Source organism: Labrus bergylta, chromosome 11 (assembly GCF_963930695.1).
Source record: "Labrus bergylta chromosome 11, fLabBer1.1, whole genome shotgun sequence".
In the NCBI taxonomy this organism is placed as follows: Eukaryota; Metazoa; Chordata; class Actinopteri; order Labriformes; family Labridae; genus Labrus; species Labrus bergylta.
In genome coordinates, this window is record NC_089205.1 from 2,830,855 (window position 1) to 2,858,253 (window position 27,399).

Sequence of the window (27,399 nt, forward strand, 5' to 3'; positions counted from 1 at the left end):
ATGAGTCCATCTCCACCAATGCATTTCTGTGTGATTATGTAAATCTCCATAGCAAGTTAGTTATGCAGGTGCGAGCCCCCTACGCTATGACCAGTGTGACCAGTGTGTCCAGTGTGCAGCTGGTATGGGCTGTGCGTGTTTTGTGTTTTTTCCCTGTGACTGTGGCGACCCTGCTCTGCTCCCCTCTGGCGGGCTCAGTGTGAGCGGAGCAGCTGAGGAGAAGCACTCACGTGGCTGCCTGGAAAAAGAGCAGGCACATGCTGCCTCTTGCCTCTCTCCCCGGCTCTTTCACTCTCACCACCGTCTCCCCTCACTTTTATCTCATCACATGGACAAACAGATCCACGTCCAGGTGGCCTCTCTTCCTCTCACTTTCTTTTTTCAAACCTGTTTCGCTACATTATGCACTCTCTCTCTCTCTCTCTCTCTGCTCCCTTTTCCATCCTCCCTCTCCTCTCCTCCCCCTTGTGTTTGTTTATGCTCCGCCTCCTTTTTTGCCTGATATTTTTAGAGACGAATTACAGAGCACTGCAGGAAGAAAAAAAAAAAACACAGGGGGAGCAGTTTCAGCAACGTGCGTCCCGCTTCCTTCCTTCCGTCTCACTTTCATGAGGACCTTATTCTTTTCCCTCACGTCTGTCTCATTCTCTCTATTTTCGTCTGTGTCATCTTCTCATTTTACATCCCTCTCTTCTCTGCCCCTCTTCTTTTTTTCACATCCTCTCAAATTGTGTGCTTAATCCTGCTGTCTCTTTTAAAGACTGATGCTTTTAGAGTTTCCTCTCAGGGCTTCATAGGAACAATCAGATGGAGTGCATACTATATGTGTGTGTCAGTCAATGCGTCTTCCTGCTTGTGTGGGGTCTCTTTATCATTCTGTCACACACAGACACCTCGGTCACTTCATCTGTTTGCAGCACCCTGATAGACACAGGTTACTAGAACAGTGAACAGCCATCTGTGAGCATCTCACAGTCCTACATTGTGAGGTAGGCTGGGCTGGCTAGCTGAGTATAGTGTGATGTGCATGCCATGCTGTCCGCTTATATAACAGCATGTTTGTGTATTTCCCTGATTTGGCTCCCTTAAAAAAAACAAAAATGACAGTATGCTAATCAATAATGTGTTTGTTATAACTATGAGAATTATCCAAAAGCTTGTATTCACAGTGTTTTTAAAAGGAAAGAAAGTAGACTAACATGATTATAAAAATATATTAGTCCCTACCTAGATTAATCAATGAGCTAAAATCCAATTCTTTCATCATAATAGATGCATTCTGCTCTCTTAGAGATGATCTGCTACGTCGGCAAAATGGCTCGACCTAGAGGTCATTCCATTAATCAATATCTCAATCAGCACATTTGTTGTCCTGCGTGTTAAAGCACTCACTGAAGCTGGATATAGCGGCTTATTTATCTGGGTGGGTTAAGTACCTCAGAGCGCTCTTATACTTGATCGTACTGGACAATGATTCTTTTAGTCCTTACTGTTTCCATTGGTTTCTCACCTTCATATATTGACTTCTTATTGAATGGAAAAATAAAAGACAGATGATGATGATGATGATAATGATAATGATGATCCTCTTTGCCTTCCAACATTCAGCAAATGAATGAAAAGGTGATGCAAATTTATCACACACAGGTTGAAATGATTTTACAAAGTAGTTAAAAGTAGCAATGAAGCACATACTGTTATGATAAGGTCTGTCGATAACAATGTTAATAATTCAATATTTAAGCATGTGTTATTCCAGCCGACAACAGAAAAGAGTCCTCAAAGGTCTGTGCCATGTGACTAAAAAAGTTATCATCATGAAAAAATTTCACATCAGTCGATATCGATAATTATCACGACAATTGTCAATCATTATTTCTTTCATTCGTTTCATTTAAAAGCTGATTTTTGCTCCTGAGTGAAAGTTGAAGAAACCAGGTGGTTCATTATGGTTTATCATTCTTTATTTTCAGAACATGACAAACTATAATTAAAGGGACATTTAACCATCATTAGCTCAGTGCACGGTTAGCTGCTGGGGGTCCACACCATAGACTGTTTATATTATTTACAATGTGGTCCACTTTGGCACGTTTGGTGATGTCTTTCCTTCAGTGTGTTTTTAACGGCTCATATTGGTGTGTTGTTGTGCTGCACTTGTCTTTGGCACAGTTAACAGAGCATGTGGCTCGTATTTCTTTGGACTGTAGATATTCTAAATCTCTCCAAAATCCGAAGTTGAGCTGCCTTTCTTGTCGTCTTGTCGACCATGTTTTCTCCTGCTTTAATCTGGTAGGCTCAGTGTTTTCTTCAGTGTCGCTATCGCTCATTTTGGCTGTTTCCATTCCAGTCCAAACGTCTGTAAGCCCGCCTACCCTTATCCCTGCTACATGATTGGCTGTTCGTCCTCTTTTTCTTCTTCTCTTTAATATTGGGTGGCAACTAGCGTACAAGGCGCATTAGCGCCATCCATTTCCTAGTGGTCGGGTGGTCGGGTGGTGTAATTACAGGTTATCAATTATATCGCCATAGTTACCGTTTTATCATCCAGGCTTACTCAAAGGTCACATATTATACTCCTTTTCAACAAGTTTCAGTAATCCACTCTGATCCTGTATTTGATCATGTCTATAAACCTCTATTTCAGCCCTGCTCAGAACAGGCTGTTTCTGCATCTGTACCTTTAAATATGTAAATGAGCTGTGTCTGACCACGCCCCTGTAAAAGGGCTTGGATGGCTTGGGCTTTCTCGCTCCATGTCCTATTGTTTACTGTGAGGAGGCAGACTCAGAGGGCAGAACAAACACCTAGCTGTGGGAGGCTTGTTCGAGCACCCCTTTTCTGATAAGTGGAGCAGGCAAAAGACGGAGAGGATGGACTTTTCTCATATGTTGGGGTTTGTAGATGGACTAGAGACACATATTAGAGTTAGAAAAAAGTGGTTAATATTTTGCATAATGTGTGACCTTTAATTTAACCGTTAGAGACATAGCAAGGCCGGTCAGATGCCATGGTAGCCTGACAGAAATGTTACAATGTTAGGATTTTAATCAGCAAGGTTTTCAAGATATATTCATTAAGTTATAAGATATAAATGGGTCATCAGGATCCTTGCATAAACTACATACAATTTATCTTGAGTGATTCTATTTGAGTGTATTTTGGGATGGAAACAATGGGAGTATGAAAATAAATATAAGTATAATTTTACAGTAACATCTTGTGTGATGTGCTGTAAAGTTGAGGTCAGTGGAAGTGAGTGTCAAAGAGTTTATGGGTCGCAAACCAGGCTGCTCTGTTGGGTGTATGTTTGTTGCAATGCATGCTGTGATAGCGAGCCGGGGTGGGGAGTTTTTATTTTTTGTGGCATTAGTTATTTGACTAAAAAGAGAGAGAGTGAGGTGGTGAGAGAATATGTGCACAAACATGCAAGTGTGTGAGAGGGAGATTGCTCAGGATTTGGCAGTGACCCCACAGTGGGGGTGTTTGCTCTTGATATGACATTTTGTGCGACTTAAAATCTGGACACTAATACACACACTTACAAACACACGCACTGAGACACAGATGTGCACACACAGCCTGCAGCAGCAGCTGTAGCAACAGCGAGGCGCTGACAGCAGGCTGGAGATGGAGCTTACTCTCTGCACGTGGCACTGGGGACAAGCCATTTCTTGCTGCAGGACCGTTGGACAGTTTGCATACATCAGTGCCTCTGTGTTCTTTTGCCCCAAATGTTAACTGTTCAAGGGTTTTGCACCTTTATCTATTGATTAATGCTAATCAGGGAAAGCGTCTGTAGTGTTGTCTGTATTTCAACTCATTGGCAATTAGCTGTAGATCAATTCAGGGAAACACTGGAGTAAGTCTCCCATATGTGATTTCTGCCTGTGCAACCCCCATGAGCTCTCCTACAGCCACGTTGGTACATGTGTGTACATACAATCATACTTCTTTTGCATACAATAAGTCACATACAAGTTACATCCTGTCATGCACGCAAACAGAACGTCATTAATATCTGCAAGCTTGAAGAACTTAACACTTGATGCACAGTATCTTCACAGCACAGCCCCAGGTATGTGCCACCTTATGCTGAGCTAATAGTGTCTCTCGGGGCTATTTTAAACTGACTGGGGTATTGTGGCTCCCAGGCTCCTGCACCAAGAAGATTTATTTTAGCATTTAAAGTACCAAGAAGTAGAAGGAAAAAGCTTTCTGTATTTAACTGTAGCTTAACTAATAGTGGACCAGCAAGTTCCTCAAGTCTCTAATATGTTCATCAGATGTGATGATGTGATTAAGCAACATTATTTTTATTTGCAATGGAAACGTGTGTCCACATGATTTTGTAAGAAATGGACGACAAGGATTTGGGACAACCTGCAGCCTTTCAGATAAAGTACTTCCTCATCAGAGAGGACCACAGTGGACCTCAGAGTTCACAGCAGGGGTTCTGCAGCAAAGAGAAGCTGCAGAGTTGTTTCCCTCCTGGCCTCATCTTATTAACTTTCTCTCTCTCTCTATCTCTCTCGCTCTCTCTCTCTCTCTCTCTCTCTCTCTCTATCTGTCCCTAGTCGCCTTTTTCTTTTTTTATATACTGCATCCTCTCCACAAGCCATTTGTCATCCCTGATTATGCTCCATATCGTACCCTGCTGCACTCTTCTTCTTCTTGCACCAAATATAACCAACCTGCAGTTCTATCTCAAGGCTTTGATAAAGCATTTATTCAACATTTTATGGTTAAAGTCACTCAAAAAGTCTGTGCTACTTACAGTGCGCTTGGAAATAAATGTGTCTGAAGTGTCGTTAAGTGTCGATGATGATAACATCACTGGACAAACAGAAAGGCATCACAATGTTTACATGAATCCTACAGAAATATTAATATGTTCTCTGTCTCTCTCAGTGTCATTATTAGTTGTATTAATTGTACTGATTGCTGCATTCAGGGACAGACAGTCATGGTTTGCCTTTCCTGATGGATGTCTGATGAAAATGACTCCCATTAGCTTTCTATACACTCGTATCTCAAATGAAGCCTGTCCAAACAATAATGGCAGTTTCCATTAAGCTTTTGAGAAGAACAAACACAACCTGTTCCCAACCTTCCTCTCGTGTATCATTACAACTAACGTATACCACCTAAACAAAATCTTTGTCCATCCCAGTCTCCATGCGATAATTTAGTGTACATAAAAGCGTTTCACTGATCATTTTCTTCATGTAATGTACTGTTTGTGCTCTCTACGTCCATCAGCAGTGATTGTCTTGCAAAACTTTGGAGCTCTCTGCCCACTGGCATAAAATTAGAGAGCAACAGTAATGCTGTTAATTAGAGGACTCAAACAATGGCTGAAATCAAAACAACAGTGCTCACATGAATAGCTTCTGACTGGGTTATTGTTTGATCATGCTGCCTTTGCTCTACACTTTATGTCTATTTTAAATGTTTTATTTTATATTTATTCTCTCCTTATAGTTTTCTCTGTTTTATCACTTTTCTCCCTATTTTAATTGTTTTCCTTTCAAACACCTCCTGTGGACATGTGTTGAGAACTAGCATGCTTGCTAAAACACTTAAACAATGCATCTGGTTTGTCCAATGTATCTGTGACGTCCATGCCAAATAAAGTCTATTATTACCTCTGACGGTTTATCTTGATTGGAAAGCAAACAGTCTATTGCCATTCCCTGTGTTTCATTGTGCATGCTAACATGCATTACCAGCATTTTCATCTCCCTTTTATTTCTTGTTTCTAAGTAGGTTTTTTTACTTTTAAATATTGCAATACTTTGTATACTACAATGAACAATTATTTGGCCTTATAATGTCTGCAAATTATTTAGTATCTGATTAAGCAAGTCATTATTTTTCTTTGTGAAATAAATTCAAAAGTATTCAATTTTGAAGGTTCTATTAGGTTTATAGCTTTTATTTAGTGCATCAGGTGTGCATACAAAACAAAAGGAACTCATGTAGAAGAGAAGTTGTGTTTATTAGATCACAACAGTTCAAGTTTCCATAAATGCCACTCAGCATGTCCGTTCTTTTTGTGTTCTCACTGCTGAAGGGACAATAAAATGTATTACCAATGAACGGGTAACAGTTGTTCTTTGACTGATCAACACCCATTAGTAGCTTAGACTGACAACCTGCACAAGTGCATCCAATAATGGCTCAAGACGCTAAAAGAAACAGATATATTTTTCAGTGAAAGGAAGTGAGGGGGGGACACAAACTTGTCCCATTAAGAGCGAGAGAGCTGGGAACGCCATTGGTCAGAGTCATCCCTGGGACTCCTGATGGAAGAATGAAAAGTCAGGTCTCAGGATTGATGAATCATTCCTCAGTCATTCACGTCTTTTGCCACAGTTATGTCATCTGCAGGGCATGAGTCTGCAGAATTCAACATTTCTTCCATTATTAGAAAAACAAATGATTACAAGCCAACACCGATCTGAGTCACTTCATTCATTCACTTACAAGTTCTATGTCAAAACACACAAGCTGCTTCCCTTTGTGCATCCTGTTAGGAACATAAGAGCTCAGAGAATAAAAAAAAAAGGTCACCTGTAGAACTTACTGCACCTTGTTTGTTTCACCCTGTAACAAAAATCAAATTAAAAAAACGTTGCATCCCTCTGCCCAGGACTTTTTTTTTCACCATGCCTGCTTCCTTCCGCGTACATCCCCTGCAGATGGCAGCGACAGTGTCCTGTCCTGTGCCACAGGGACAACATGTCCCACTGAGGGCTTAATCTGGTTGCCAGTTTCCTGTCCCCACTCCTGCCCCTCTGACATCTCCAATGAGTCCTTGAATTACCTCACTGGGCACCGTTATGCTCTTGAATTTAAATCAGTGTTTAATTATAGCTTCTTTTTAAACAGGCTCTCGTACCCAGAGGTGCGGTGGGTCGTAGCTCCGATGAGAGCCCAAAAATTGTTCCAGGTCTGCCTATGTTGAGTTGCCACACTTTTTTGACTTAATTAAGCATTTTAATTAAGCCAGGGACTAAATGTTAAAGTGAAGCTCATGGGAATGGAGTTATATAGTTTTTTGGGAAAGGTGGGGACATGCATGCAGCGGTTTCACTCTGTTTCCAGCTATAGAGCACATTTTGTGTCCTGATCTCTTTTTCTTTTTTTACTTTTGTCTCTCTTTCACCACAATAGAGATTTCAGCTGTCATGAACCTGTTGATAACTTCTTTCGCCCTGAACATGCTTACAATGAGGTGCACTTAAACTCCAGGGCTTTGTAGATAACTAATTGTGTGTGTTCATGCTTTATGCATCAGCCTCACACTCTTACACACGCACACAAGCACACACACACACCCTCCTTCAGCTCTTTCTTTCTCCCTCTGGTTGGGAACACTTCAAGTGGCAGTACACATGAATGGCTTGACGGGCTGCTATGGTAACTGCACGGCTGAGACCCAGTCTGGCTGACAGACATTTCCGACCCAGCCAGGCGTCGCCACATTGATGTTACTATGACAACTTGGTAAACAGCACGCCCTCCCGCTCAAGAAATTGAGAAAATTTGTTGAAGCACATTTGTGTTGTGTTTACTGAAAGATTAAGCAGAATTAATGAATGGAAAATGAAAATGAAGCTTTTCAAGTGTGTCATGGCTGTGAGTCATCAGAGAGGGCCAATGGGCTGATTACTTAAAAGATATGGTGCGTGGTCACTTTGACCATTTGCATGTCCTCTGAGTGCAACAACAAAGAGAGCAGAGGTCCTCTAAGTAGGTCAGCTGTTTGGTGCGGGGCTGGGTAGGCTTATCTGGGCACACAGTGGTCCGGCTCAGTGGACCAATTCCCTTTTGTTCCACTGCACGGCTCCACTCGGAGCTCCCACAGGAGCAGCCAGCACTGCTGCAGCCCCGGGGTCAAGTCTTTCCAACAGCACAGCTCAGGGCTCCGTCTGAGATCACTGTGACTGTGGTGTCAATGGATTACCTTTAGATTACCTTTCTTGCTATGAATGGTCAGTGTTGATTTAAGATAAATAAGACGTCGCTCAAAAAAGGAACGAGCAGTGGATTTTTTTAGTTTAACAACTCATCGACTGTTTGATTTTAAAATGTAGACAATGCTGTATCGTATATCTTATGATATGAACCAGGGCCGGACCAATATGTGATGTTCAGGTCCGATATTGGGGATAGAAAAAAAAAATCTGATACCGATATTTTGGCTGATATATTTCTTTGATCTATCTTACGTCTGTAGAGATAAATATATGCACATGTATTGTGTTGATAAAATATAGAATGAAGTAAAGATGGGTATTCAACTGGAAAGTAAATATGCATACGTACATCACCGCTTGACACTTTGGAGCGTGATAATGCTTATTGTAATCCATATAGCGCAGTCTGCTAGAGACAGCCAGAAAAATAACGGCTAGTGTAATCCAATAAAACTCAAATGGAATGATTTGTAACTAGTGAATAAATCTAGGAATATCAGCACATATCTGCAATAAAAGTAGCCAATACCAATAGTCACTGGATATGCTTATATCGGCTAATCAGGCTCCAATAAGAACTATAGTGTTACGAGAGTGATGGAAGAACCTCTTAGTTTTTAAACGATACAGTCATTGTGTAATCCAGTGTAACATATGAGTGACACCCAGTTCTGTCCTGCAGATAAAACCTTTCAGGGTATGGGTGACATTCCCATGCACAAGCTATTGCTGCTGTTTTTATGTTTACACTTTCTGACTTCAAAACACAGATTCATCATAATCCTAGCACAAGTGATCAAATAAATGTGTGCTTTATGTGTCAAACAGAAGAAGAATATTGCTACATACTGGTGTTACTAAAGTATGGACACCAAAATCTTAAATTTCCTCAGTGGAAATGCAAGATTTTGGTGTGCTGTCCTGAAATACTTAAGATAATTGTTTTAGTTAAGGACACAGCACTGATATAAGTTGTTTTGGATTTACTTCCTGAACATACTGATACAGACTCAGAATCTCTGCATATCAGACTACGTGATGTACTTTTTTACACAGCAGTTAATGAAGGTAGAGCACAGGGTTTGCTCGCTAACACTATAGCTTCTGTTTAGCAACATGGCCCCCAGTGGGCCTTTGCCATGAGTGTATTTCCAGCCACTTAATTCCATGAGCATATTTTTATACCAACTAATATACACAGTGTCAGATCATGAAAAGTAGCCACATGGAAGTGGACTTCTCTCATGTGTCAAAATATGTACAAAAGATCACATCAATGTTTAAAATATACTGTTTTATTTATAGAACTTACATAACACACAATAGAGGCTTTGATAATTCACTCATTTTCAATCTGCTCAAATTAAATATCTTGATAATATAATAATTAACTGATGTGAATTTATTAATCAAATCAAGTTTTTTTTCTTCCAGGTGTAGAATATTATCAGAATGTTTACACTAAAATATCTAAATTCATTCAAAATGGACTATATGCTATACTTAACATATGTTATATATATATATTTGTTGTTGATTAATTACATTACCTCAAATATTTCCAACAGTTATCAAAGCTAGAGAAATCCGTTTTTTTATATTTGTAACGCCCTGTGTCTTTCGTGGTGGCAGCCATGACAGCTACAACATGTTTATTGTTGTCGCGGAAACATCCAATGTTACGTCAAAGGCCGCCATATAAGGAAGCGAGTATTACTCCTGAAAGCTGCCGTACTGTTGCTGTATGTGCTTCTGTGATAAAAAGAAAAACATCATGTAGATTATACTTGGATACGTCGTTGGTAAACATTCTGTTCATCAGGTCTGTTTAGCTTGTTTAACTCAAAGTTTGTTTTTATTGGGAATGGGAGGAGTAGCAGAGAGAATCACTCCCATGATTCCCCACCAGCCTCAGTGTCATCTTTTGTTATTGTTTTGAATGAGAGCCCCCTGGTAGCTAACTTTACACACTGTGTGTATAAGTTGACATTTACATATGTACTGTATATGGGAGCATATGCTGCAATCATACCTTCAGATAGAAAACAAATATTAGCTGAAGAAAGCACTGGATGAGATATGGGTGAGTTTAACTTTATGTTGTTGAAATTAAATAGCGATGACGAACATCCATCCATCGATTTTCTTCAACTTATCCATGGTCGGGTCGCAGTGGTAGCAAGCGCAGTAAATCAAGCCAGGCTTCCCTCTCTCCAGCAACGTTTGGGGGATTCCCAGGCTAGACGGGTTAATCCCTCCAGCAAACTCTGGGTCTACCCCGGAGTCTCCTCCTATCTGGGCGTGCCTCAAAAAAACCTCCAAAGGGAGGAGTCCAAACAGTTGATAATATTTCACATTTCCTTTGTTTATCTTTATTTACTATACCACAAAGTTTAAAAGTAGTTGTCTCCATGGACGGTGAAACCACAGATAATAGTGACTTTGTCAGTTTTGCAATGTGCTTATTCATTTTTTAGAAAAACTTAAGGGATAAAGGCTGGATAAAACAAACATTTTTTCCCCTTCATTACATTTTTGAGAATACTTCCAGATATTTTGAAGTGAATGAACTACACTGCTTAAAATATCTCTTTGTCCCGTGCCTGATATTGAAGTTAATATGTACGTTTTGCATTTTTCTTCCCCTCATTTTTCTATTTTTGAATAAATTTTAACTTTGAATTCAATTGTAGTTTGCTAAGAATATGGATCACATTTATTGGTGAGTGTCTGTGTTTAGAACCATGAATTGTGTTTTACCACAGAGCCTGTTCTAGCTCATTGTGTGCTTTTAGAGGGAGCTTTGAATGTAAAGTGACCTGAATGCTGGTGATGTCAGCACCTCCATTCATGAAACATGAATAATTGAGGGAGCAGCGGGCTCAGTGCACAAGCAGCAAGTAGAGGTGGAATTCAAAGTGAAAGCCATCTCTTTCCTCATTTGCTCTCTCTCTCTCTCTCTCTCTGTCTCTCTGTCTCTCTCTCTCTCTCTCTCTCTCTCTCTCTCTCTCTCTCTCTCTCTCTCTCTCTCTGTCTCTCTCCCTCCCTCTCTGTCTTTTTTTCTCTTATCAGCTTGCGTGTTCTCCCTCAATCTCTTACCATCTATTGTGATTCTGCTGCTGTGAAATTCTGTGAACGAGGGGGCTTAAGACAGTGCCTGATCTACAGCCTCAGTGGGGTTTTTTGCTCCTTATGCCAGGAAATAAGCTTCTTTCATCTCCCTCTACTGCCATTTCTGCGTCCCTCCTTCTCCCGTCATCGTCCTCGCATGCTCATGAACGCGTCCACCCTCCTCCCCTTTATCCCTCATCCCTCTCCCTTCTCTCCTTTAACCCTCTCCTCCTCCCCCTCCTCCCCCTCCTCCCCCCTCTCCACGGCTCCCGCTGTGTGAATGAAGCCGTTTGAAGCGGGGCTGAACGCTGGCGGAGCGGCTCTCTACATGGCTACGACCAGGTTAGTGCCGGGAGTAACAGCCTGCCAACATGCCTGCGTTCAGGCACAACAACATGGAGGCTGCATCATGGTTAGTTACCTCTGCTTGCTTGGCTTGATCAACATTTACTTTTTTCAAAGCAGAATTCCGAGAGGAAAGGGCGGCTGCACCTCGGACCACCGGTGCCTCTTCTTCTGGCAGGTGGTGTTACGGGCGATGTAAGCTGGTTATTAGGAGATCAGTGTTGGCCGGGGAAGATCAGTGGCCATAAGCCTGCTAAAGAAAATCTCCCTGGATGCCTCTTCCATCTTTTCTCCCTCCCTCCCTCTCTCTCCCTCTCTCTCGCTCTTTCTCCATCTAGCCGTAAGGCTATACCTTTCTTCTTTTACTCCGAAGAGAGAGAGCAAAAAGTGTCGCTCACGGTACCTCGGGGATGATCCGCTGGATGAACAGCTCGTTACTGGGGGCGGACTACGAGGACATGGTGGTGTTTGAGTGTGTGACGGTGGCCAACGAGGGTTGTCGCTGCCTCGAGGGTTGCTACGGCGAGGTGTTGAGGGACTGTGTCTATCAGCAGGGGTATGGCGGGGCCCTTATATGCATGTGTGTGAGGGTGTGTGGTGGTGCTTGTGTACATGTGCAGGGAGAGTGGATGGGTGGGGAAGGATGGGTCTGATTATGTAATCGGACCCATTATGTCAATTTGTTGTCGGGGTGATGTAGTTTGTAGTGTTCAGTAGATTAGGTGTGTGGTGTTGCTAAGTTAATAATTGTGATTTGAGTTGTGGTGTATTCCTGAAGTAGATGGGCGTATGTTTGTCCACACACACATGCCTGTGTTTATGTCTGCCTCTGTTTTCTGTGTGCGCACTCCTCTGTGAGCATGCGCAGTGGATGCTGGTGAGCGTGGCCTTCCTCATGGCCTTTTTCAAAACCGAGCGGAGCTGAAGGGCCAAAAGCCAGATGGGAATTTTCCAGGGTCAGCAAAACTGTGAAAACAAGCGAGGTCCTCAGAAAGACCCGGAACTCTGCTCTATTGTGAAGCTGAATGATTGGACAGCTTGAGCCGGTTGGATTTAGAGCTTTAAGAGCTTATTTGAAGAAAAGACTGTAACAAAGTGGTGCAAGCAGCATGCTTGTTTCTCCTTTTTTTTTTTTTTTTTTTTTTTTTTTACTTACTCAGTCTGTAAGTAAGAACTTGACCTACTTTGAGCAACTCTTGACATACAGGGATCCCGATGGAACAACACCTTGAAGTTAGTCGTCTTGTCTGTGCAGAGCTCTGTAGTGCAGATGAGCTGTGTGGTGGAGCCTCTGGGACTGATGCCTCTCAATCAGTATGCAAATGAACATGCTGCGTTGAACAAAATGTGACATTGTAGTGCTTTAATAATCCAGAAAGATGTTAACATAGCAAGCTGCAGAATCAGAACATGCTGTGACTCACTGCCTGCAACACCATTGTGGAGCAATTTAAATTTCTATTCTACTGAGCTAAACTTACAATACTTTGTTTTCATTTTGTTTCATATTCAAACTTTCTGAATGCCACTGGCTACAGAAAATGTTGGTGTTCTTATTTAATAAGTTATATTTATAGACTGTTTTATTACTAGAGCCCGACCGATCAATCGGCCAGCCAATAATATCGGACGATATTAGCATATCAAGTGACTATCGGTATTGACTAGTTTTATCGCAGATATGTGCCGATATTTCTAGATTTATCATCATCATCATCATCAACCTTTATTTAAGTTGTCGTAGAGATCATTGAGGGCGACCCTCATTTACAATGATGCCGAGAAAACATACATAAATGATAAACAAAATGAGTTAAGGCTACCACAGGAAATGAAATGAATAAAAAAAAAAGGAACAATAAAATATATAAAAATTTAATTTATAAACAGTGGTGTGCAATATAACGATCTTAGATCCTTAAGGATTTGGACGTGTTGACGATCTGCCAAAGCAGGGAGATCGTAGAATCGGGCTGCAGTTTTAATTCTGTCATGATGCAGTTTATGCTCTTACACAGATATGTCTCCTCCTCCTCTTTTGCTCCGCAGCAGAGCGGGATTCAGCGCTGAAAATTAAAAAACAAAACTTTAAATTAGTCCATTAAAACAACTCCATCCCAGTTATATGCAACTATTTTGATATTTTTCCAAACCGACACGGCATGAAAAATTGTGAACTTATCTTGTTAATGTTTGTACAGTTAAGGTTTACATCTCAGATAATGACACAACAACAAAAATGTAACAGTCGAGAAACGTAAACACTGAGTCAGACAGAGCGGAGCTCAGAAAGTCAGTGATAGGAGATATAACCCCGGTGTTTCAAATGTTGCTGTCAGTGTTTTCTGCTCTCTCTCAGTTTTTAAAAGTTTCTATAAAGCCTCTCAACCCGAAGCTCACCTGTTGTGAAAAAGGGACCTTTAGGGATTAGGCTAAACAACGTTATGAACGGAGGGAGGCGATCATATCAGTAGGTCTGGACCTCGGCTGTTCATTTCTTTAACAGTAGGCCAACAATCACTTATCTCTGTACGTTGATTTGCATGTATGCTGCTTGAAGTGATGTCTGTCAGCAGCTCTTTCTCCACTCGTTCAGTGTGCAGCAGGCAGGTGAGAGTGAGTAACCATGGCGACTGTTTGTCAGTCAATCACCAATGTCCCGCCCCCTCTATGAATATAACTGTTCTTTCAGTAAAACATAACTTGATCATGTTTCACAGAATGAACACATTCTGTATTATGATTTTACATAAACATAACTAAAGTTAGTCCAATGATGTCAAGAAAGCAACAAAGACTATAAACAAAGGCTGCAGAGCGTGAAGCTACAGATGTATTCTGCAGGGCTAAATAGCATAGAAACACAAGAACTTGAAGTCTACATGTTTTCAAATGAAAACATCACTGCATGAAAATGTACCTGAAGGCACATATCTAAACCATCATTTCAAAGTGGTGGAGAAAACCTTCAAAGTGTTCATGAATACTGATCAAATCGAGGGAAAGACGTTTCTGCTGCTAAAGATGTTCATGGGCAGACCTCCTAAAAGGAGGTTTTTTTAATTAGACTAAACTTATTAGCACAGTTTTTGTGAATAAAAAAAAACATTACAAGGAAATAAGTGGTTGAACTGGTCAGCAAATTGCAAATGAGTCTTTAAGATCAGCAAGAAAAAACTTGTGATGAAATCGTGATTTTGCCAGAAAGAAATCGTGATATGATATTTTTTCCATATAGACCACCACTACTGTCAAATAGCATATCACTTGAGTAGCATTTAATTACATGAGCATTTCTTTTTCAACAGCAGAGTGTGCAGTATGGATAACAACAAGCATTATCACTCTGCAGAGTGTCAGTAGTAGTAGTACACGCACCAAAATGCAGTTATAGTATCGGTCGGTCATTACTGCCAAACTTAAAATAATGCATTTGAGAAAAAGAAATATTGCACAAACTGTAGGGACAATTCTCTAAAGTACAGATAAGTATTATAAAATATAAATATCTATTAATGTGATATATGGACATTAGTATGCATTACATCATTACACATGCAAAAAGCCCAGTCCTCAAGGGCCATCATGCATCGTCTATCAGTCCCCTCCCTGCTGTATTTCCCTCTCAGACAGCTTCCCTAACAGCATAGCAGGTGAAGTATATTTAGTCACTCTCTGAATATTTAAACCACTCTCTCTGTTCCCTGTTGCTATGGTTATATTCATTCTAAGCTGCCATTTGATTGAGCTTTGTAGTTGTTTGGACTCTTAATTGATACAGTTCATTATTTGTTAGTGTTTGTCAGCCCTCCCTCTATATCATTTCATCCAAACCTATATATTTCAGATGACGGCGGCTCCAAAAATCATATGTTTTTTGTATGTTAAGCACACTTTCCCATCACCATTAGAGCCTCATTTTGTAAATATTAGATTTTTACAAGTATTTTACATCACAGAAAAACAGCATCAAAACTGGGTTGCAACTGTCTGTATTGTTCTACAGCTGAAGGACTCTGTGCTTTTTTTTATGTATTCCCCAAGCATAACAGTCCAGAGATAATGCAGGTCCTCTCGCTTTATGTGGAACTCTGTGTTTTGTTTCATGAAGCCATTTACGAACAAAGCAGCTGTAATAGAAGCTTTTGTCTGCTTGTGTTTCAGGCTCGCACCAGCTGCATGTTCACTCTATCCACACCACCATGCTGGTTCAAAGAGCCGACCGTTGTGTAAATGACTGATGTCGGGCTTAGTCATCCATTTGCTGATGATGGATCTGTGTCCCCATTGTTTACGGCATTGTATCTGGAACATCGAGGTGATCCGTGAATTCCTCATTTGCTAAAAACAACAAGTGGGGGTTCCTGAACTAGACTGAAATCCTGTCACTTTCTGCATGAAGGGTTGGAGTGAAGTAAGAGAGAGATAATCCCGCTGTTAATGTTTGGTTTTATGTAACTTTTTTAGGGGGGGGCATCTGGCTTTATTACTCAATCACAGCTTTAGATCACAAGTCGTTGTGCTCCTCAGGCATAATTTAAATACTTTTCATGCTATAATAAAGCAGATATTTTTCATCTAATGTTATTATTTTGTCCCAGCCTCATTTGCCTGATAGACCAAGATATTAGCTTTATGTCAAATGATAAACACCAAAGGGGGCTAGGATTATGCCTAAAGTGAAAGAAGATAATACTTTATTGTCCCCAAAGGAAACATTTTATTGGACTCTGTCACCAAACAAACCCAGTTTGACAAATGTGACCTGCATAATGGGGAGTGTGTTTGCACTACTGTGCATATGATAAAAACTGAAACTTTGATAGTTCCTATATAATAACTAAAGGGGCACCATAACTGTGACTGTGGTTCAGTTGGTAGAGTCGGTCGTCTCTCTACCGAAAGCTTGGGGGTTCAATCCCCGGCTCCTGAAGCAACATGTCTGTGTGTTTAAATCTTTGTTTGTGTTCAGCTTGTATGTTGTTTGCAGGGGAATATGCATTGTTGGTAGATGAAACTAGATCCGTTTTGGAAATAGTTTGTTCCCTATGTTGTTTCATGATCGTATAATCATTAGATTACATTAGATTAATCATCATCATCATCCTTTATTTAAGTTCTCGCAGAGATAATCACGTGAGGTTGTTGAAGATGTTTGGGTTAGGGGGTAAACTAAATGTAATAATAATTCTGACATATACATGCATGATAAACACATCCCAAAAGTCTGACTGTGTATAATAACAAATATAAACATTTATACCGTATGTACATGCACCATGTATTCCCTGTTAAAACATTTATCCTATAAGACAAAGCCCTACATAGGTGATGAATTCACACCAATTGGTCAACGCCATGATGCTCCTGCTGACTATCTGTTAACTCTTGTATTTGGTAGACACTAAGGGTAAACATACAGGATATTAGTGAAAAGAGAGAACAGCTTGTGTTGAGAAATTAAGGCATTTCTACATTTGGAATGGGTTTGGATTGTAGAGTGCAATGCCTTACAATGACAACTGTAATCATTCATTATAATGATCCACTGATTCTCATCTGTATCCATCTTGGTTTGATGAAATATATCATTTTGAAACCAAAAAACTGGAACACCTCATGAGATCATTCTCTGCTACTGAGAAGTGGTTATGCTATTGTTTTTTATACCTTTCTTGGAAAAAATCCCAATTGTGTACAACATGCTGAGTTATTGGTTTTCTGTTAATTACCACCGTATGTGTAATCACCTCTCCCCAACAATCTACCAGCTGTTATTAGCTGTTTTTAGACACAAATTGTTCCAGGTATTTGGAAACTCGGTTAGTAGGTGATACAGCAGGGCTCCACAGAAAAAAGAAGCTGGATTAGAAATCTTTTGGAGTACAAAGTCTGTTGCTGGAATAGGAGGTCAATTTTTGAACTCCAGGAAACCAATGGAAGTCCTTAAGGCTTTGAAAAAAAATCAATATATTTTGCCTTTTCCACATCATAATGGCCGGTAGCTTTGAGATCAACCAAGGGTCTCCAACCCTGCATGTTATTGCACCACATGGGCATTTTAACTGCCATAACCCTACAAGTATCTCTAGTAAATGTGACTTGTCATGATTTGAAAATAACCTTTTATCTCAATGCTGCATTCAAAGACACATCTGCTTATGTTGGGACCCAAAGCATGCTGTGATATCTGTGACAAATATTCCTTAAAGCCCTCGTATTGCATCGTTATTTTCACAGTGTATTTGTAAGTTAACGTTCAGATTCAGGTGGGGAATAACCAAAATAAATTCTAACCTTTCATGCTACATTTTGAGATCTTACTGTAGGTATCTTCAGTCTGGTTTTACAAGTCATTCTCTACATTAATACCATTGTTCAAAATGTCTGTAACACTAATTTTCATTTGTACGCAGACGACATGTACTGCTTAGCACCCATTAGCACCCAGTAAACATTCTCCCACTTACATCTTTTTACAGTTTGAAACACAACAATGACACACAACATGAAACAACAAAATGTACAATTTAAAACCTGTTTTAAACGCTAAAAAACCCAAAGTCATGTTGTTTTCAAATGCTAAATCTAAGCCACAGAGCTCAACCTGCCTTCAATTTTCACTCCTCAGGGTAAACTAATCAAGTCTGTTTTGACCCAAAAGACATCTTAAGAATGTTAACTGATGAGTCTTTTTACTCCTCACATTCAGTAGTTGGTACAAAGGTTCAAACTAAAACTGGGTTTATATTTGAGAATCAAATCCATCCTTTAATTTGAGTCTAAAAAGAGACTGATTGCTGCCACTTTGATGTCCGTACTGGACTATGATGAGGGACTACATGCTTGCCTCCTCTCAAAACTTACATCCTCTGGATCACTCATTTAAATTTCTCACCCACTCTGTTGACTGTATGCGCGTGTTGGACAGTCTTGTCTATATGTAGACTAAAACACTGGCATATTCCAGCCTACCTTCTGGTCTACATCAGTTAAAAATACAGGAACTTATAATCTTTGGTTTCAGGGTCTTTTCTTACTGTCTGTTGCAAAAGTCAGAACTGAATGGGGAAAAGAGGCGTTTAAGTTTGCTGCTCCCTTCGCTTGGGAAAAATTACAAAAAGACCACAAACTTAATGGCTTTATATGCGATTTTTTTCATGACTGTCTACAATGGGTGTAACACCCGAGTCTGTGAAGCTTTCAGAGTTTTCAGAGTCCTATCTTCACTTTGTTTACATCGCCCGGACAGCCGGCTGACTCCTCCCCTCGTGTATAAAAGTTGTTTAATTGAGGGACTAGAGAAAAGAAGAATAACATACTGTACTCACTGCTTAACTGTGTTTCTAGATCACGCTCATTTCAGGTAAATTTACATGCAGTGTGAAGATACCAGCATAATAAAGATCACTAGCATTAGCATGCTAACACAACAATGCAACGCGAGTTGTTTTGGTTTCATGCTGGTGCTCGGTGCTCAAGGGTGACATCTGCTGGATCAAAAAAATCACATATAAAGCCTTTAAGGAGCTGTCTTCATTGGATGCTTTCAAGCGGATGTTATATGACTTGGGGGCAGACACATCTGGCTGTAGATGTTCTGCCTCATGATTGTAGTCGATCTTGACACATACCGTTAATTGATGTTTTACTTGTTATTTCATGTCTTTCAATGTATTTATATGTCTTATGTTTGTAAGTTTAGCTGATGGTTGTTTGGTGGAAATTGTGTAACCTCTGCTGTCTCTCTTGGCCAGGACTTTGTAATTTCAATGAGTTTTTCTCCTGGATAAATAAAGGTTAAATAACATAAAATAAAATCGTAAGCAGGCCTGCAATGGTCTTAAAGGGGCAGAGGGTACTATGAGCTCTTTAGCATGTGATGGTGCCTGACCTGTAAGAGTTTTATTGGTGAGAAGAAGTCTGAATTCTCACGTAGAGCAATGTTAACAATCAGAATCTTCTACTGGAAGCATTTGTTCTCAGACTTTATGCCCGGATTGATGAGATACACTAACTAATAAACCACACTTTTTATAGAATGTCTGAAAAGATGTGCCAATATTAAATTAATAAATGGGTTGAGAAATTACAATTTTAAACTGCATCCTTGCACAAAAGAATCACATGGCAACAGTTTTCGAGAATGTCCTGCAATTTCACTTAAAAACAGGTCAGTGAGGTATTTTGTAAGTCAACGTGTTCATGCACTGAACAACAGACCATTTCATAATTATAGAAATTGATGTCAGAGGTACATTATTACACCAGATGGAATTATTTATCCTCATACATTAAATAGATGCAAATACTCTGAGTTGTCCCTTCCTTTTAGATTGGATCAGTTGCTAAAGCTCTGCCAGGAGGACGGAAGCTGTCAACAGGGCACTCTATGATTCAGTCCTCTACGCTGCAGTGAAGGTCCTAAATGTAACAGTAGATCAGTAATTCATGGCCACGAGCGGCATCTATTGGCTGGCAGTGACGTAATGGCTTGCATGACGCCATGTCAAGTAACTGTGCCTGTCGGGCGCACAGCCACACAGATCACTTACCAATCCTTTTGTTAGCTTCTGTCATTGTGAGGAGAAGAGCTTCTTGCTGATCCTTTGGTGTGTATATGGGTCAGTGTGTGTGTGTGTGTGTGTGTGTGTGTGTGTGTGTGTGTGTGTGTGTGTGTGTGTGTGTGTGTGTGTGTGTGTGTGTGTGTGTGTGTGTGTGTGTGTGTGTGTGTGTGTGTGTGTGTGTGTGTGTGTGTGTGTGTGTGTGTGTGTATAAAGAAGAGAGTGTCTCGTGCTGGATTACTGAGGCTACCTGATAGGGACTTTGTGTATGATGGAGGGTCAGGGACTACCCGTCTTACAACAACAGTTCTTCCACTTTGTTTGAAAGTTAAAGTCAACGTGTTCCTCTGTTTGAGCTAATGAAGTCTTACATCCATGTGTGTCTCCCTATCTTGTGTCTGTTCAGTTAATCATTGTTAAATCTTTCAGAGGAGCTTTGCTACTGCCATGGGGACATTTTTTTATTTTAATTATTTCAGGACAAACAGTTTTATTTTCAATTTAAAGAGTCAGACCTCATATCTTACAGGATATCGGATCAGACGGTGTGTGATGGTGTCCTACTACATTTGTTTTCCTCAGTGCAGCTACGTTTGTTGTTGTTTTCCTTGTTGATTTCTCATATTAGCTTAGCTGTTATTAGCAAGGTTAGCACATGGTGCTTCAAGCCCATTAAGTGCCAGATGATGTAAGCATGAGGGGATGGTGTTAGTGGTGTGCTGCTGTCACACTAATCCATAAACCCAACCTACATTGTGCTTACATTCATATACTCGAGAAGGGTTTTTGTGGTAATAATGTAATAACATAATCCTGTTTTTAACCACTAAGTTGGTCTGTAGAAGTGATTATGAATAAGTGGACAACATGCTCATCTGTCTTGTTTTTTCTCTCTCTCTTTTCTTTTTAGCACTGCCAGTAACTCAAACAAGAGCACGCCTGCCTGCTCACCAGTCCTGCGTAAACGCTCGCGCTCTCCTACACCACAGAGCCAGGAGGGTGAGAATATGGTTGAGAAGGGTTCAGACCACTCCTCTGACAAATCCCCCTCTACGCCCGAGCAGGTTGTCCAGAGAACATACTCCCTGCAGTCAGCGAGAAGCGGGGGAAAGAACTCCAAGGTGAGTGACCGGGAGATGCTCCTGACATGTTTCTCAAGTGCCCGTTTTGATTGATAAGACAGTCGGCCTTGTAATTAAAAGTGTGTTGCAATGACACGAGACTAGAGAAAACATATTTATCTAAGCTCTCCCAGCACTGAAAACAACTTTGAGTTGTATCGAGAGTGCTCGACAGTCTGTCCTTGAGTTGGTGCCGTAAGGAGCGATTCCTGGTAGAAAACAATCATGGAGCAATTTCTGCTTCTCGAAGCTGTTCTAACATTTTGACCGAATTGCTGCTGTGAAAGGCTTCACTAGGGAGGGGGGGGGCAAGATGTCAATGTCATGCACACTGATTAAAGGTTAGACTGGTCAGGGAGAAGCTTAAGTAATTGTTTAGCGAGTTATATGGCAGGGCATTTGTTAGTATTCATAATAACACAACATGCTTCTTCCTGCTCCGTATGGACAGTAACACTGCACAGCACATCTAAACAACATGTGGAAAAACTAGCATCTGTATTCTTTTGAAGTTAAAGAACAAATTGCATTTACATTGACGCTGTTACTACAGGAAAGTACGAGAATTAAGGCAATTAAAGCGCCATTCTGCGCCTGCCTTGTGTGAAGAAGACACTAATCAGATAGGCTACAGTGAAGTTAGCTGCTGAGTGTTGAGTCGTGCTTCATGCTAAATTTACAGGGATCACAAGTGACTTTATGATACTGTAGTGGAGATTACTCTGTCGAATGTGCAGCCACACATAAACTGTGACTGCGTAAACACGTCAGAGCTGGCCCAGATGTATTGCCCTTCCTCCCATTCTAGCTGAGCAGCCTTTATGATTGGTTATTGACTTCCACACACAGGATTGTAACAAGCAGGCTGCAGCTATCACTCTCCCGGCTTCAGGAGAGAATGCACCTTCCTCTCCATTCCAGCCTTTTATTTTAACATCCCATATACTCCCTAGTCTGTTACTCTCCTTCCTTATTCATGATACTACAATTGACAAGATTTGTCTTCTTTAGCTAATTCATTTGTTGTAGTTGATCTCAGCTTACTATGTCCCATCGTTATGCTCATCAAACGAGGGTGAGGAAGAGTCAGCATTCAAATGTTGGATGAAGAAACTCATGCATCAGCTTTAGGGCTGGGCAATATATTGAGTTTCTAAGATATATCGATATATTTTCAAAGAAGATATAGGGTAAGACAATATCGTTAATATGGATTTAGTTTATGTTGCATTAAAATAACGTTACAGAGGTGCCAGGTCACCTTTTTCTCATCTCACTGATGATGACTGTCTGCTCCTCCTCCTCTCTCTCTTTTATTGTATTTAAGGAACATTTTTATTTCATAATATTACTTTTTAAATTCACAAACAGGTAGTTTATTTTTACATGTGTTTTCACTGTTAATAAAATACATATCGATATATATTGAGTATCACCATTCAGCTAATCAATATCAAGATATGAGTTTTGGTTCATATCGCCCAGCCCTAATCAGCTTACTATGAGTTCATCAGTGGTTCAGTGCATAGGACATATTGTACATGGTCTGCAGAGCACAGTCTGGTTCAACAATAGTCAGGATAGTTACACCTGTAAGATGGGTACATTTAAAACACAATGTGCACAGACATTGTGCTGATGGTGGATAGTTTGGTGTTTCCAACATTTTAGTGTCAGGACTTTGTTTTCCAAGGTGCTTATTTGAACATTGAAACAGTAGATATACTTACTTTAAAGGCTTTATATGTGATTTTTCACACTGTAATAGAAATCAAGTATATCCTCTGAAAATAACTCTGAGTCATGACTGTCTACAATGGGTGTAACACCCGAGTCCCACTGTCTGTGATGTTTTCAGAGTTTTCAGAGTCCTATCTTCACTTTGTTTACATCGTCAGGACAGCCGGCTGACTCCTCCCCTCGTGTATAAAAGTTGTTTAATTGAGGGACTAGAGAAAAGAAGAATAACATACTGTACTCACTGCTTAACTGTGTTTCTAGATCACGCTCATTTCAGGTAAATTTACATGCAGTGTGAAGATACGAGCATAATAAAGATCGCTAGCATTAGCATGCTAACACAACAATGCAGCGCAAGTTGTTTTGGTTTCATGCTGGTGCTCAAGGGCGACATCTGCTGGATCAAAAAATTGCATATAAAGCCTTTAATGTGTCATTCAGATTATTATGGCCATCAAGACAGTTTGTGTTTGTAACAGGGTTGGAAATTAGCACCCGTCGCCTGCCAAATACGGGTGTGTGTTTTTTGCAGTAACGGCTGAATTTGCTCAACTTTCCTGTTACAGTGGCGGCTAAATAAAAGTAATCTAACATAGTGTTTTTAAAAAATATGCTTTTATAACAACAAATTGATAATCTGGCCTCTCAGTTGAGGTTTATTTGCAATTTAATAAGCTACATTAATCTTTGTGGACATGGCAGCAATGGAGACTCTTACCTGCCTCAAAATGATAAAGAAATATTTTCTGTTTATGAGCACGACAAAGAGCTTTCTAGTGGAAACTTAATAAAACTGCAGATTACTTGAATACCATAAGCCTATATTTGATATTGTACCTCATTAGATTACGCTGCCAGTTAAAATGTGGCAGGTAAAAGAAAATGAGATAGTGGTGCGTTTTTAAATCCACCAGTCACAGTGGCAGGTAGACGAAGAATTGAATTCCCAACCCTGGTTTGTAATAAGAAAAAGAAAAATCCAAAGTGTAGTGAAGCTCAAATGAAGGTTCATTTGTCTGAGATGGATCTTCTTCTTTTGAGAGTGCATCTAAGCAAGAATGACAGCCAGCATAAACTCTTTCAATGTTCTTGTAAGCATCATTTGAAGACAGACATTTAAAGGTGCACTATGTAGTTTTAGTAGAGAAATGGGAAAGTTGGAGAAATGTGGTGTGTGTATATATATATATATATGTATATATATATCCTGATAGCTTTTAAGCTCCAAACTGTGTTCCAGGGACCCATTTTTTCCTTAGAATACATTTTGTGTATTTAGTTCAGAAAATATAGTATGGAATTCTTTCACTTCTCCAACTTCAAACTTCACTACCAAATCAACATAGTGCCCCTTTAAAAGTGAACCGTGACCTCCCTTTAACAGAGTTTTCAAAGTGTTCCCTTGTCACTAAACAGACACACATTTGATCACTGGTAACTTGTGGTTACAAAAGAGAAGTTGGGAAGAGGGGGGGCAGTTTGATTTCATGTATGCATCAAAAGTTCTTAAGGACATGTATAGAAAAAGACAACCCCTTTAAGTTGTCCAGGTGTTGTAATTGCTGTCTTCCCCATCATCTGCATCTCTCCTTCACATAATGAACTCCGTGATGGACTGAATCTTTCAGGGTTTTTTTCACAGAAAGGAGCATGTGGCGCTAATGTTTCTGAAAGCTCAGCACTCTTTTGAGCTTCCAAAATGTTAAAGAAAAGCCATGTCACTTTCATCTTCATTAACCCTTCTCATTCTGTCCTCATCTGTGTCAAATCTGTTTGTTTCTCTCTTGTTTTTTTTGTTTGTTTGTTTGTTTTTTTACATTCTTTGTCTCCACAACACGTTGTGCACGCCTTCTCTCTCTGCTGCTGCTGCTGCTACATGCCATATGATAATGTGTGCCATCTGATAATGACTGTTTCGCTCTTCTGTTTGTACTTTCAGCTGTTTCTTCTTGCGGTTAATTTTTTAATTTAATTTAATTTTTCATTTTTCTATCTGATTTTTCTTTGTTCTTCTCCTGATTGCATGCTAGTCTCACAAGCGACTATCCAAAGTAAGCATTACTCTTTTTTCTGTTCTTCAAGTATTTCTGTGCCCACCCTCCCTCTGCCCCACCTCGTGTCTTGTGAGCCACTCTGTGGAAATGTCCAGAACCCTGTTTGCAATGCTTTCACCCTGAACCCAGCTTGTTCCTGTGCACACTGCAACCTGTTAACAAGCCCCATCTGCACCCACAACCATGGCAGATGGACATTTCTTAAAACAGAGCCCCACCTAGCCACACTCACCTCCTATCTTCCTTTTCTCTCCTCTCATCTCCTGTCCTCTTCCTTCCTTTTCTCTCCTGGTGATATGCAATGTAGCACATTCCTGATTGTATTTTTAAACGATAGTTTGAGGCTTGGTATCCATACTGTATATAAACAAAATCAAAGTCAACATCTGCTTTTCTATTTCTGCAATAGAAAGAGAAATGAAAAATGTCATGAAAGATAAACACGGGAAATGGAGCGTAGTTGGAGAGATTTTTTTCAGATTGGAAAAAAAGACTGCAAATAACAGTCTCAACTAATATCTCTTTTTTTCCTCCACTTTGGTCCATGTCCCATCCCTCTCAGACTTATCCTGTTGTTACATTTCAGTTATGAGGGCTTTATAGCTGTCATGCTGAGAAACTGCCTGGCAGCAAAAAGGGATAAACTCTTCAACCTCCTGCCAGCATCTCAGTCCAGAGCTGGAGGACTTGATCATTATTTGTGCAGCCTCACTTTTGCCAGATGAAAGGATCCCCGCTCGCTCTCTTTTTCTCGCACTATAAGCCCAAAATGCCCCTCCCGCTTCCTGTAAAACACCGCAGGCTAGAGTCACGTTTTAGTGCGTCGCTCCTTTTGTTGCTTCATCATCATCCACGTCAGTCCTCATTTCATGTTTTTCCTTTTTTTTATGGCAGAGAATATAGTCACTATGTAGGGTTTCATTTATTACAAAATGTGATAGACACCAGCAGAGATGGGACAGTCATACAGGGGGAGAAAGTAAAGGGAAGGTCGTTGTTGATAGTAGCCTGTGCAGCTCTGCAGTATACACAATCTGTTACACACACACACACACATACACCAATTGATTACATCACTATTCATTTCTGTGCCATAGTCAAAGCCCTCCCCCCCCCCCTCCTCCCACCCTGTTACAATCCCCCCCACGTGAGCCTCCGCTGTCAGCTATGGTCACATGACCCCAGACATGGCGTGAGGTCGTCCCCCGCAACGTGAGCTTGATCACCCTTGCCCTAATGCAATCCAAATAAAAAGAGTGCCTTCTGCAAAAAAGAGCTGTATGAACAAACGGTCAATAGTAGAACAATAATCCATCAGATGAGAGTCGGCTTTAGCAGCACAGTGACACATTCAGACCTCTAAAGCTCTCACATTGTGTTGGCAGGGTTCTTCTATAGGTTTCATGTGAGTCACAGCCTCATAGGACGTTCAGCTTCTTTTTCTCTCTTTTTCTCTGTGTTGACGTTGCTCACTGCTTTTGGTTAACATTTTGCTTTCTCTTTAATTTTCTTTCAGTATGACAGACTAAACCTGATTAAAGTAAGCATTTCTTCTTGTTTTCATTTGACCCATTGACAATCCCCACTGGCCATTAATAAAATCCCCTGGCCCCCCCCCCCCCCCACTTTCTCTGTAAATGTGCGACTGTAGGACCCCCCCCCCCCCCGATAGATTGTGTCCTTCCACATGCTTTTCATCCCCTTAATAAATGTAGGACATTGATTTATGAACTATGCACAAAAAAGAATTTTTAGTTTTTGGATTCTACATGATCAAATACTTGTTATCTCAATATCAACCTTTTGGTTTTTTTATCTACAAACTTAAACACTATTAGAATTCTTTGCAGAGGCAATTCAGGACTGTGGGATTTTAAACCCCAACTAACAGATCTCTCTGTGTGACATTTCCGGCAGCTCTCCTGATTAAATTGCAATAATAACACAGCCTCAGTATCACATTCAAGGAGCTGTTTGTTATTGTGAAGCAGACATTATTGTTTTACACTTTACTTTTGATTTCCCTTTCCCAAAAAAAAATCTGTTTTCATGTCAAGACAAATATCCAAAAGAAAGCTGTGATCTCTTTTTTTTTTAGGCTGCAAATCAATTCTGTAATCCAGCCCCATACGTGATGACATTAACACCAAATCATATAATTATTAAAACAGACCCCAAAAAACTGTAAGGCACATAGAAGTTTCAGGCAAAACACTATCAACATTTTCCTTTCATGCTGCATTCTCACATCGACTCACCCTGACTCACCCCGACTTCCCACTAAAAATTTTCTTTGGGCAGAAAAAGGTACAAACAGAAAATTTGGCTGTTTGCGTTCACACATGCAGCTCACTCTGAAAATTTAAGGAAGTTTTCAGGAGTTTTGTGCATGTGTCAAAGCAGCAGTATCTCTTTCTCCCTCTCTTACTTTCCTCTACCACTCTCTCTCTCTCTCTCTCTCTCTCTCTCTCTCTCTCTG

The 27,399-nt window shown here is 40.3% G+C and overlaps 1 protein-coding gene across 14 annotated transcripts in view; it reads left to right on the forward strand.

Moving 5' to 3' along the window:
* gramd1bb (GRAM domain containing 1Bb) overlaps window positions 1–27,399 on the forward strand; it is a 105,714-nt gene that overhangs the window by 54,783 nt on the left and 23,532 nt on the right. For 7 of the 14 annotated variants that reach the window (XM_065960631.1, XM_065960623.1, XM_065960626.1 and 4 more), the window contains 3 exons: window positions 20,916–21,126; window positions 24,897–24,917; window positions 26,437–26,460. In XM_065960631.1, coding sequence (XP_065816703.1) covers window positions 20,916–21,126; window positions 24,897–24,917; window positions 26,437–26,460 — 256 coding nt within the window. Of the gene's footprint in view, window positions 1–11,035; window positions 11,509–20,915; window positions 21,127–24,896; window positions 24,918–26,436; window positions 26,461–27,399 lie in introns of those variants that run through there. The other 7 variants (XM_065960625.1, XM_065960629.1, XM_065960624.1 and 4 more) reach the window with 4 other exon arrangements.